The sequence below is a fragment of the Lepidochelys kempii genome, chromosome 1, assembly GCF_965140285.1.
Source record: "Lepidochelys kempii isolate rLepKem1 chromosome 1, rLepKem1.hap1, whole genome shotgun sequence".
Taxonomy (NCBI): Eukaryota; Metazoa; Chordata; order Testudines; family Cheloniidae; genus Lepidochelys; species Lepidochelys kempii.
The window spans coordinates 322056629-322070315 of record NC_136380.1 but is presented as its reverse complement, the minus strand read 5'-3'; the positions used below and the strand labels follow the sequence as shown (position 1 = coordinate 322070315).

Genomic DNA, 13687 nt, shown 5'->3' with positions numbered 1-13687 from the left:
AAACTTCTTGAAAGCTGTGTACAGGAAGTAAACCCAGAGCTCCAACAGGAACAAAGCTATGTTCTAAAAAAAGCAACAACACTAGCTTGTGGTGACAGAAACCTTGTGATTTAACAATAGTCAAGAATATGCTATAAGCTGTCACAGTTAGAGGAGGCACTTGCTTTGTCTCCTCAGAGTCCCCATCATCTAATAATTTGTTTTCTGTACTTCTGGGTTTTCTTATTACAATTTTTGGGGTGGAAGTTTTCAAAGACTGACTAGAATGTAAAAATTGTGTATATTTATGTGTAGAACCTAAATCAATAAATCTAATCACTTGGCCATAATGTAGGATTTTCATCCTCACTTTCTGCCTACAATGAGAAGCACCAAGAGACTGTCTTGCTTATAATTAAATCCTGAAGTTCTAGGTTTCTTAACAGGCATTGTTATGTATCTCTTGTCATTAAATATTTTTCATACTTTTTTGTTTTCACAACATTTTCATGCATTTTATAGATTAAACACAGAATTCGTACAGGAAAGTAATGAAAGTGCTTCTGGCTGGATAGATGTTCAGTGGTTTTAGAGGGGATTGTATTTGGTTTAGTTGGATATACTGTGTTGGATATGCTCTCTTGGAAACAGTTCTCTAGAGAACTATCTATAAAGTTATAAAGTATGACTGGAAATGGAAATAACTTTTTTAAATTTAAGATTAAATTCCAGCATCAGAAAGTGAAACATTGCTGTTTGGGTTATTACTAATTGTCACCTTTTAATCAACATCAGTATATGTAGAGCCTACATCAAGTCTCTCTTGTGCATATTAATATACAACATGTATGGTAAGAAATAACAGTAGGTAAATATACCAGGAAACTACCTTATCACACCAAATATCTATTTTTCCTAGGCACCTGTATGGATTCTCATATGCAATACCTTTTTAATTCACAGCAATATTGTGTAATTCTGATTTTACTTGTATTTTGATAAATATTATTAACAACTTTATATTAATTTGCTTGTATTGATAAATATTCATTAGTAAAGTGTTGTTGACTTCTCATGAAATTGATTTTGTTTGACAGATGAATTACGGAAGCTGAGTTGGTCTGGAATTCCTAAACAGGTTCGCCCGATCACGTGGAAGCTTCTTTCAGTAAGTTCTGTTTGTGGCAATAATTGCTTTGTTTCTGTCACTGAAGAATTTTGCTGGAGTTATAGCCTATTAGTGATACTCCAAATTATTGCATCATGTTACTGACTGGTAAAAGCAAAGAATACAGTTATATTATTTGTTCAGTTTCAAGCTTGTTTTGTCAAATTAGGAGGCAATGACAATAAGTAGTAAATAACTGGTGTACTTTAATTTTTTTTGTTTAAATGTGTGTATTCAAAATTGTTAGCTTCCCACAAAAAGTATGATGTATTCTAGCTAAGAGTGTTTAGTTAGCAAAGTGTGAACTTGAAAATCGTCGTCATAAATATGTGTTTTACCTATTTTCTATCTGTACATGATGGGGGGGTAGGGGAAGGGAGTGGTAAAGCCACTTGCATTGAAAAGACTCAGTGCTTACACTGTAGAGAATGTAGAAGAGACTTTATCAGCAAATGTTCATGAACTTAAGGTCTGTTTAACATTCTGAGCTATGCACACAAGAGTTTAACACTGTTAAATTTTTCAGGGAAGGCTTAGATTGTATTCCCTGATGATTTATTTTTTCAAAAAAGGAAAGCTAAGTGTTCACTTCAGATTGGGTCTGATTTTCAGCGTTAGAAAGGAAATCAGACGCAATCTCTCTTGCTAATGAGTCCTAATAAATTGGTTGTGTAGTGCTTTCTAATTCTAAATGCATATGCAGTTTTTAACAGAGAATATTTATTGATTAAATAGTCTCTTGCAATTAAAATTAAGCACAGTGTGCAATCACTTTTATTTTATATTTCAAAATTTGAAGTCAGAGCTTTGAACTGAGTAATGTGAGTTTCTCTTGAAACTGAGGGCATGTCTACACATAGGACAGTTAAACTGATTGTTTACATAGGGAGTTTAATCTGCAGCATATGAGTTAATTCACTTTGAAATTGCTTGCATACACATGAGGGAATTCATTGTAGTACACTCAGGGCCGGCTCCAGCTATTTTGCTGCCCCAAGCGGACAAAAAAAACAAAACAAAAACCAAGCCTGGTTGAGCTGCCACCGAAGTGCCGCTGAAGAGGAAGAGAGGGGCTGCAGGGCCCACTGCCGAGTTGCTGCTGAAAAACCGGCCGTGCCGCCCCCATGACGGACGGAGTGCCACCCCTTTCTATTGGCCACCCCAGGCACCTGCTTCCTTTTCTGGTGCCTGGAGCCGGCCCTGAGTACACTGACTCTGTATTTAGCATGAACTGTGGAGTCCTCTTGCAAAGTGAATTAACTTTGCTGGAAAGCGAGTTAGTCCGGACTATTGTTTGTATGCATGCAATGCTGCTGCGAGCTACTTTGGTAGTCTTCCACTGGCTATGCGTGCCATGCTCTGCCCTGCGGTCAAGTTGACTGGATGCCGCCACCCCTGCTTATAAGATGGTGCACAGCCAGACTTCATCCATTTGTTCCTGGATCCCAGTTGATCACAATACCTGTGATGATGCGGCGTAAGGTCCTACAATATGTTTTGAGCAACTACTTGGAGCTGTGCCAAGATGCTGGATCTTATCGCCATTTGGGGAGAAGTATTGGTGCATGAAGCTCCTGTGGCCAGCCTACAGAACAAAGACCGTTTTGTGGATATTACTGGGCAGATGTCCACAAGGGGCCATGACTGGGATGCTGAACAGTGCTGGATAAACACCTGCTTGCACAGGAGCTGCACAGGATTTTACATAACTACGTAATCACTCAAAACCAGGCAACTTGAGGAGCCTGCTGGTCACTGCTTCACTACCCCCACACTTCCCTGAATATGACTACCAAGACTTATTGAAGGATAAGCATGAGAAGCCCAGTAAAGAGATGTCTCTGGAAAGCCAAAATCTGTCTGCGACTGATGCTGGCTAGGGAAAAGGAAAGCCTGATTCCTGCCCTGATGTACTCAATCCTGAATCCCAGCAACTCAGACTAGGATTGAGGAGGCTGATCCTATGGAGGGAACTGTGGCGTGTGAAGGTTTTTAAAATTTACTTAATTTACCTTTTAAGTTTTTAATTCACTGCTGCTGTTCTGCTATACTGCCATAGAATATCAGGGTTGGAAGGGACCTCAGGAGGTCATCTAGTCCAACCCGCTGCTCAAAGCAGGACCAATCCCCAATTAAATCATCCCAGCCAGGGCTTTGTCAAGCCTGACCTTAAAAACTTCTAAGGAAGGAGATTCTACCACCTCCCTAGGTAACGCATTCCAGTGTTTCACCACCCTTCTAGTGAAAAAGTTTTTCCTAATATCCAACCTAAACCTCCCCACTGCAACTTGAGACCATTACTCCTTGTTCTGTCATCAACTACCATTGAGAACAGTCTAGATCCATCCTCTTTGGAACCCCCTTTCAGGTAGTTGAAAGCAGCTACCAAATCTCCCCTCATTCTTCTCTTCCGCAGACTAAACAATCCCAGTTCCCTCAGCCTCTCCTCATAACTCGTGTTCCAGTCCCCTAATCATTTTTGTTGCCCTCCGCTGGACTCTTTCCAATTTTTCCACATCCTTCTTGTAGTGTGGGGCCCAAAGCTGGACACAGTACTCCAGATGAGGCCTCACCAACGTCGAATAGAGGGGAACGATCACGTCCCTCGATCTGCTGGCAATGCCCCTACTTATACATCCCAAAATGCCATTGGCCTTCTTGGCAACAAGGGCACACTGTTGACTCATATATCCAGCTTCTCATCCACTGTAACCCCTAGGTCCTTTTCTGCAGAACTGCTGCGTAGCCATTCGGTCCCTATTCTGTAGCAGTGCATGGGATTCTTCCGTCCTAAGTGCAGGACTCTGCACTTGTTCTTGATGAACCTCATCAGATTTCTTTTGGCTCAATCCTCTAATTTGTCTAGGTCCCTCTGTATCCTATCCCTACCCTCCAGCGTATCTACATCTCCTCCCAGTTTAGTGTCATCTGCAAACTTGCTGAGGGTGCAATCCACACCATCCTCCAGATCATTAATGAAGATACTGAACAAAACCGGCCCGAGGATCGACCCTTGGGCACTCCACTTGATACCGGCTGCCAACTAGACATGGAGCCATTGATCACGACCTGTTGAGCCAATCTAGCCAACTTTCTATCCACCTTTATAGTCCATTCATCCAGCCCATACTTCTTTAACTTGCTGGCAAGAATACTGTGGGAGACCTTGTCAAGCTTTGCTAAAGTCAAGGAACAACACGTCCACTGCTTTCCCCTCATCCAGAGAGCCAGTTATCTTGTCATAGAAGGCAATTAGATTAGTCAGGCATGACTTGCCCTTGGTGAATCCATGCTGACTGTTCCTGATCACTTTCCTCTCATGTAAGTGCTTCAGGATTGATTCTTTGAGGACCTGCTCCATGATTTTTCCAGGGACTGAGGTGAGGTTGACTGGCCTGTAGTTCGCAGGATCCTCCTTCTTCCCTTTTTTAAAGATGGGCACTACATTAACCTTTTTCCAATCGTCCAGGACCTCCCCTTGATCGCCATGAGTTTTCAAAGATAATGGCCAATGGCGCTGCAGTCACATCTGCCAACTCTGTTAGCACTCTCGGATGCAGCGCATCCGACCCCATGGACTTGTGTTCGTTCAGCTTTTCTAGATCGTCCCGAACCACTTCTCTCTCCACAGAGGGCTGGTTACCTCCTCCCCATGCCGTGCTGCCCAGTGCAGCAGTCTGGGAGCTGACCTTGTTCGTGAAGACAGAGGCAAAAAAAAGCATTGAGTGCATCAGCTTTTTCCACATCCTTTGTCACTAGGTTGCCTCCCTCATTCAGTAAGGGACCCACACTTTCCTTGACTTTCTTCCTGTTGCTAACATACGTGAAGAAACCCTTCTTGTTACTCTTAACATCTCTTGCTAGCTGCAACTCCAGGTGTGATTTGACCTTCCTGATTTCACTTCTGCATGCCCGAGCAATATTTTTATACTCTTCCCTGGTCATTTGTCCAATCTTCCACTTCTTTTAAGCTTCTTTTTTGTGTTCAAGATCAGCAAGGATTTCACTGTTAAGCCAAGCTGGTCGCCTGCCATATTTACTATTCTTTCTACACATCGGGATGGTTTGTCCCTGTAACCTCAATAAGGATTCTTTAAAATACAGCCAACTCTCCTGGACTCCTTTCCCCCTTATGTTATTCTCCCAGGGGATTCTGCCCATCAGTTCCCTGAGGGAATCAAAGTCTGCTTTTCTGAAGTCCCGGGTCCATATTCTGCTGCTCTCTTTTCTTCCTTGTGTCAGGATCCTGAACTCGACCATCTGATGGTTACTGCCTCCCAGGTTCCCATCCACTTTTGCTTCCCCTACTAATTCTGTTCCAGATGACTCATGGCCATAGTCATTGTAGGTAGATGAGGGCTAGAAGTTGACTCTACATTTCATTTTAGACTACTTGCTCCACTTGAAACAACAAGGCCTAATTCTGTCCTCTGTTAGGGTCCATATGGTGGAAAATTTAGCTTTCCACCCGTGAGTGAATGGCTGTTCTGTTTTCTCAAACTCTATCTGTAGTCATATCCTTAATGACCTGGAGAGATTATACCCCCAGGAACGGCAGCCACTCCTTCCTTGGGACCTCAACTTGGTGTTGGCAAGGCTAACAGGACCTCCGTTTGAACTGCTGGTAATGTGCTCTACATATCCTGGAAGGTGGCTTTTCTGACGGCCATTACTTCTGCCAGAAGGATCTCGGCGATTCAAGCCCTTACATCGGAACCACCTTATACAGTCTCCTTCAAGGACAAGGTTCAATTGCGGCCACATTCTCCATTCCTTCCAAAGGTGATGTTGCAATTCCATAGTAAGCAGGATATCTTCCTGTCAGTCTTCTATCCAAAGCCACATGCCAATAGAGGGGAACAGAGACTCCACTCGCTGGATGTCAGATTTGCACTTGCCTTCTACATAGAAAGGACTATGTCATTTTGGAAATCTATTTAGCTTTTTGTAATCACTGCTGACCGAATGAAAGGCCTTCCAGTCTCAGCCCAGAGAATTTCTTCATGAATCACTTTCTGTATCCACATATGCTATGACCTGGCAAAGGTCCCAGCTCTTCTTGCCCTGACTGCACACTCTCTACAATGGCTCAAGCTTCTTTGGTGGCATTTGTAGATCAAGTATCTGTACAGAAAATTTGCAGAGCAGCGTGGTCATCAGTCCACACCTTTTCATCTCATTACGACATCATCCAACAGGGTAATGAGGATGCTGGATTTGGCTGAGCTGTGTTACAATTAGCATGTCAATAAACTCCGAACCCTCCGCCTGCATTACTGCTTGGGAGACACCAACACTTAAATAGACACAAGCAAGCACTCGAAGAAAACAAGCAGTTACTAACCTTCTGTAACTGTTCTTCAAGATGTGCTGCTCATGTTCATTCCCAACCCTCCCCCCCCCACTTGTCCCTCTGTTGGAGTTAGCCGGCAAGAAGGAACTGAGGGGACTATGGGTCGGTGGGCCCCTTTATACTGCTGCTATGAGTGCTTGACCCTAGGGGGCAGCAGAGCTGACCCAGCTGATACCACTGAAGGGAAAAAACTCAAGATAAGCACACACCTACATTGGAATGGACATGAGCAACACGTCTTGAGCAACAGTTATGGAAGGTTAGTAATCATTTTTCCACCCTCACCTCCTTGAATTAACAGCTGGATGTACAGCTGCTCAATTTCAAGCCTGAGACTCAAAATGAGAGTAATAGATGTCCCTGACAACATTGCCCCAGCTGTTTTTGCGTTGGTCACCTTGCCGGCTGCTGAAACCACTCCGTATTTCAGCCTCCCACATGCTGCTAAGGCTTCTCCTTTATTTTCACAAATACTATGCAAAATACGTTCTGCCAAACTATCTGTGAATGGCTTAATTAACCAGGGAAACAAAGGATAAGCCAGGTCTCCCAGGATAACCAGAGCAATAGCCATACCATTAATGTCCATAGTGTTCCCTGGGGGCAAACAGTTCTTTCTCCATTAATTTAAATACAGCAGTGTTCCAAAAGGTCCTAGCATCATGGACCCTTCCAAACCACCTAGTATGTGTCTGTAAACCTGGCATGGTGGTTGACCAGTCTTTCAAGCCCCATAAGGAAATACCCCTTTCTGTTTATAAATTCTGAGCTATGGTGGGGCAAATAATAGGCACATGGTTCCCATCAATTGACCCAATACAATTCGGGAACCCCATGCATGCAAAACCATCAGTGACTTCCTGAGCATTACTACGCTCGATTACCCAGTACAACAGTACCTTTTCTAATTTGTATTCTAATACTAAGTAGGGTCTTCCTGGGTCACTTATTTGATAGGAGACCATCAAAGAATGCTTCTGGTGACTTTCCTCATGGAGTTGGTATTTAATCAATGCTCTACTACATTTTTAGGAAGGTGACACAAAAAACAAAGGTCCTGAGTGCTAATGGTATCAAAAGATCTCATGATACTTTTTCGGAGGGTAGGAATGTTAATCTTACTGACCAAATTGTATCTTCTACTTATTTCGTTTTCATCTAGTGGTAAATCCCCCTGCAATATCAATTGGATACTGTAGTCTTCACTTCCTGTTTTAACTACTGTGTAGGGGAGGTGTTACTTCAGTATGATACTTTGTATGCTCACTTCCATGCAGGTCATTTGGAAAAGAAGAACATTAAACAAAACTAAACTGAGGAGTGGTAACAATTGTAGTTTGGAATTGGTCAGAAGACTGGTTTTAAAAAATATAAACCATTTGTTTGGGGCCAGAGACAGATCCCCTCATCTTGTAAATCTAGTATTAAAGGTACATACGCTAAAAAGCAATTTACTGCTAACAAATTGAGAGGCTTCTCACTAAACCTCTGGTTATGTAATGTTACTGTGTCTGTTCAAAACAATTTCCAATATGGAAAACATTTGAGAGTCAAGAAAATGCTCAGGGACTGCCACTATCATGTCTAATAGAGGCGACACTTTATAAAAATAGTCACTCTATTCTTAAAGCCAGAATTCAATATTTAACTTAACACAAAGCATTGAGACAAGATTTTGAATTCAGAGAGCCTGCATCTTGAGACTAAATGCTGATGTAATTTAAAATATCTGGAACCAGCTATATGTCGGTATATTTCAAAAGATATGGTCTCAGTGAGGTACCTGTTGTAGGGGTGAAAGATCTGGAGATGATATGTTTGATAGCCTCCTAAAATAGGATTAATTTTAAGAATACATTCTTGTTCTGTTGTAGTGAGAGCCTCACTGTGTCCTAGTTTTGTGTTAAAGCCATCCATACTTCATGCCAAGCTACGTTCGTAGTGTACTGAAAATGGAGGACTTTACCAAATTGTAACAACATTTTGTGTATCTTAAGATAGTGATTCAGTGCGTCCATCAAAAAATTGCTATTAAACAAAGAGGAAAAAAATTAAGTTAATACTGTAATTTTCTGACTGGTGGGAGGGGGAGGAATAATATATAATTGATCAATTCTTAATATTCTACAAAAATGATTGAGATTGTCCTTTATCTTTTTAATGTGTTATCTTTTTTAAAAAAGAAACAAAACAAACAAAAATCCAAAGAAATAGACTAGAAAACCATCCAATGATTGTTTCATGTTACAAAACAAAGCATAAATATTAGCAATAATAAATAAAGAATAATTTAGTTTGTAACGTGTGTAGGATTGAACGTGAAAATTTAATATGGTAGTGTTGTGCTAAGTGTCTTAGTTATACTTTCATTTGCATTTGCTGTGGCTTAATACATTATGATAACAGATTTTCTAATGAAACCCAGGAGTTGTTTGTTAAGGACTATCTATGGCTAATATGATTAACATCTATTTTTAAAAAAACTCATTGGTTAATAAATATGGAAGTGTTAATTAGATTTGAAGATTTTTAGCAGTACTGGCAGGAAATGCAGCATTTAATCTCATTTCTGTGTGCTGGTGAGTGGTGTGATATTATACAGTTAACATTTTTATATCAACGGTCCTTGGTATCAAATTTACTTTTAAGTTTAGCACCATCTCTGTTAAGAATGACACTTTACTGAAGTAATTTTTAAAGCCCCTCTTCCTCAATTTGTGTGAAATTTGGAACTGAGGAGACAGTGATCACCGTCTCTTTGCAATCGGATGAAACACTAGTGTTGCTTGTTTGAATTGCAACTGCTTTAATTAGACTTCCTGTACAAAGTATCCAGTATTCATTTTATATGCACCTGAATACTCAAGAAGCATTCCATTTGCTAATTATGGAAACATCTTCTGACATAGGGTTTGTTTTTTAAGAAGGTTTATAAATAACTGCATATTTTTGGTTTCCTTTGATATATAGTATTATGTGTTTACATAAAACACTTAGCTGGAGACCTGAACTATCAGTTTGCATGGAAAGCAGTGATAGATACTGCATGAAGGGACTGTTACCCTCTGTCTGAGGGGATCTTTTGTGGCACAGGGAGAAGAGTTTTTAAAGTGGCACAAATATGTTTTTTGGTGAATCTGTTAATAAAAAAATCACATAACTCTGTCAAGGTAGGATCTGACTTCCCAGCAAGATATACCTAACTTGAAAGGGTCCGTATTTTGTGGCAAGGTCACTGTTAATATTTACTACTTAATCCTAAAGAAGGATCAATTTTTAAAAGAACTTATAGCCATAAAAATCATTTTAAGGCTTTCATGTTTTGAAATAGTTTAATAAAATCCCTGAAATATGTTGAAGGGTTTGAATATATGTTCTGTTCTAAGATAATTTGGATTGCAAGGGCATATGCATATGTACATTTTTTTTTCTATTTTAAATGAGAAAAAAGTAACATGCAGCTTATTAAGTGAATAAAATAAGGGCCACCATGTGGTTGGCAGGTATCTGGTTTTCCACCGGAGAGTCTTGTCGAAAAGGGAACCGGGCAGTGTCCAGTCAACTCTGCTAAAACTGTTAAAAGCCTGGTTAGCTGCTGTAACCGGCCTCCACCCACAAGGGGCAGGAACAGCAGCAGGTGTTGCTGGAGCCTGGAGAAGCAGTGGAATACTCAAGAATGGCTCCAGCAGAGAGGTACCAGCGGCTCCCCTGTCCTGCCCAGAGTGCAGCTCTCCCTGCCCCGTTCTGCCTCACTCATCCCTCCACCCCCGGAGCGTGGCTCCCTCCCCAGCCCTTTCCCAGTCACACCCCCACATTCCTGGAGCACAGCTCTTTCCCTAACGTCTTGCCCCACTCACTCCTGTGCCCCTAGAGCCCTGCTCAGCTGCCAGGGGAGGGTGGTGGAGAGATCAGTTAGCGACAGTGCGGGGGGAAGGGCATCAAGGGAAAGAGGTGGAGCAAGGGGTGGGGCCTCGGGGGAAGAGGTGGAGCAGGGGGTGGGGAGGTTCTCCTGCTCCGTGTCTGGTTTTCACAAATTAGAAAGTTGGCTACCCTAGGCCACGCTGAAATCTGGCAATTGACAAAATCGTTTAGCATTACTATTTTCTGTACGTAATTATTATGTGGTTTTCTTTTTGGAAGGCAAACATCTGCTCTGCATTTTGAGGAGTAATTACTACTTGTAGAAAAAAAAATGCTTAAATCCTGTTTTTGAAAATGCACATGTTGAAGTAAGAATGTCTAAAGCTGTATTTTGTGTTCAGTTTGAACTGGGAATAAAAACAAAGGACTAGTTGAAAGATCCTTCACGTGAAGGTACTAGGTCTTGCCCTTCTAGCCTTTTCAGATCCATACATGATTGCATTGTAACACTATATGGAATAAATTTACTGCAATACATAATGCAGACACAAACAGTTCTTTTTCAGACCCTAGTGATAGTTCCCATCTAATTGAGTGTGGTTTTCTGGTCATTTCATCATACTGGGCATCCAAAATTTTGATCATCGAAAGTGCTGCAGGCATCAAGCTTCCAGAGTGAGGAATATCTGGTAGCAGCTAAGTGGAAGACCCCTCTTCTTCCTCCCCCTCTTCCCAAAGTGTCTAAGGCCTGGTTCGACTACGAGTTTGTTGGATTTAGCAGTGTTAAATCCGAATTAACCCTGCACCCGTCCACACAACGAAGCCATTTTTTTGACATAAAGGGCTCTTAAAACTGATTTCTGTACCCCTCCCCAACAAGGGGATTAGCGCTGAAATTGACATCGCTGTTTCGAATTAGTGTTAGCGTGGACGCAATTTGAAGGTATTGGCCTTCGGGAGTTATCCCACAGTGCACCATTGTGACCGCTCTGGACAGCACTCTGAACTCGGATGCACTGGCCAGGTGTACAGGAAAAGCCCCAGGAACTTTTGAATCTCATTTCCTGTTTGGCCAGGCGAGCTCATCAGCACAGGTGACCATGCAGTCCCAGAATCAAAAAAGAGCTCCAGCATGGACCGAACAGGAGGTACGGGATCTGATCGCTGTATGGGGAGAGGAATCTGTGCTATCAGAACTACGTTCCAAAAGACAAAACGCCAAAACATTTCAAAAAATCTCAGAGTCCATGAGGGACAGAGGCTACATCAGGGACGCAACACAGTGCTGCGTGAAACTTAAGGAGCTCAGACAAGTGTACCAGAAAACCAAAGAATCAAACGGATTCTCCAGGACGGAGCCCCAGACATGCCGCTTCTACGCTGAGCTAAATGCAATTCTACAGGGGGGCCGCTACCACTACTCTCCCCCCCCCGTCCGTGGACTCCGATGATGGGATACTCTCCGCCATGGCTGAGGATTTTGCAGATGAGGAGGAGGAGGAAGACGATCTTGAGGAGAGCACACAGCACACCATTCTCCCCGACAGCCAGGATCTTTCTATTACTCTGACTGAAATACCCTCCCAATCCAATGAAGCCAGAGAAGGGACTTCTGGTGAGTGTACCTTTTATAAATATAATACATATTATAAAAGCTAGTGTTTTTTAATGATTAAATAGCCCTGAGGACTAGAGATGCATTCATGGCCAGTACTGCTACTGGAAAAGTCGGTTAACGTGTCTGGGGAAGGAGCTGAAATCCTCCAGGGACATCTCCATGAAGCTCTCCTGGAGGTACTCTAAAAGCCTTTGCAGAAGGTTTCTGGGGAGAGCAGCCTTATTCCGTCCTCCATGGTAGGACGCTTTACCACTCCATGCTAGTAGCAAGTAATCTGCTATCATTGTATGATAAAGCCTGGCAGTGTATGGTCCTGGTGTTCTCTGGCATTCACGCAACATCCATTCTTTATCTCTCTGTGTAATCCTCAGGAGAGTGATATCATTCATGGTAACCTGGTTGAAATAGGGGGATTTGATTAAGGGGACATTCAGAGGTGCCCGTTTGTACTGGGCTGTTTGCCTGTGGCTGAAAAGAAATTCTCCCTGCAGTTAGTCACGCGGTGGGAAGGGGGGCCATTGGTGCTGAGCTGTTCGTGTTTGGCTAGCAGGGATCTTCCCTGATACCAGCTAGGCGGTGGGGGGAGGGGAAAAGCGATCATCCCAGAGAATTGGATGGGGGAAGGGGGTTAGTTTGGTTTCTGCTGCTGCACGTTAACAGGAAAACTGCAGCACTAAATAGCCAACTCAATGGGCTTCGCTTGATATGGGAAAGGAGAGGGCTGCTGTTTTGAAGGTTGCCGAAGCCAAAAGACTATGGCTTACCATGGCCGTCTGCAAGCTGAACTCTGTTGCCTGGCTCTGCGTGTGTGATCTCTAGCACCAAAGCCACAGGCACTCAATATAAGATGCAAAATGCGACCTTGTACCAAAATCACATGTGCTATGTAACGTGAATAGTGTTCACCATGAAAAAGTATAACCATTGTTCTGTAAAATGTAACTTTTTAAATACTTCACTCCCTTTTTTCCTCCAGCAGCTGTAAATATTTCAAGCCTCCGTCCTCCATCCCAAAGGCTATCTCAGATAAGGCGATGAAAAAAACACACACACGATGAAATGTTCTCTGAGCTCATGCAGTCGTCCGACACTGACAGCTGTCTGGAGGGACACAATAGCAGAGTACAGGACAGTGGCCAATGAACATGAGGAGAGGTGGCAGCAGGAAGATCAGAGGAGGCATGAGGAAATGCTGGGGCTACTGCGGGATCAAACGGACATGCTCCGGCGTCTGGTGGAGGTTCATGAACGGCAGCAGGATCACAGACTGCCGCTGCAGCCCCTGCTTAACCGCCCTCCCTCCTCCCCAAGTTCCATAGTCTCCTCACAAAGACGCCAAAGAACGCAGGGTGGGAGGCTCCGGGCACCCAACCACTCCACCTCAGTGGACAGCCCAAGCAACAGAAGGGTGGCATTCAACCAGTTTTAAAGTGGCCTTTTCCTTCCCTCCTACCCTCCTCCCACACCTCACCTGAGCTACCTTGTGAGTTATCTCCCTATTGTTATAACCAATTAATAAAGAATACATGTTTTTTAAACGATAGTGACTTTATTTCCTTTGCAAGCAAGCTGTGATCGAAGGCAGGAGGGCGGGTGGCTTACAGAGAATTAGAGTCAACGAAAGGGGTGGGTTTTCATCAAGGAGAAACAAACAGAAGTGTCACATAGTACCCTGGCCATCCATGAAACTGGTTTTCAAAGCTTCTCT

The 13687-nt window shown here is 42.8% G+C and overlaps 1 protein-coding gene across 3 annotated transcripts in view; it reads left to right on the top strand.

Moving 5' to 3' along the window:
- TBC1D22A (TBC1 domain family member 22A) overlaps nucleotides 1-13687 on the top strand; it is a 443842-nt gene that overhangs the window by 70838 nt on the left and 359317 nt on the right. For all 3 annotated transcript variants that reach the window (XM_073328376.2, XM_073328375.2, XM_073328374.2), the window contains exon 5: nucleotides 1077-1147. In XM_073328376.2, the coding sequence (XP_073184477.1) occupies nucleotides 1077-1147 (71 nt within the window). The remainder of the gene's footprint in view (nucleotides 1-1076; nucleotides 1148-13687) is intronic.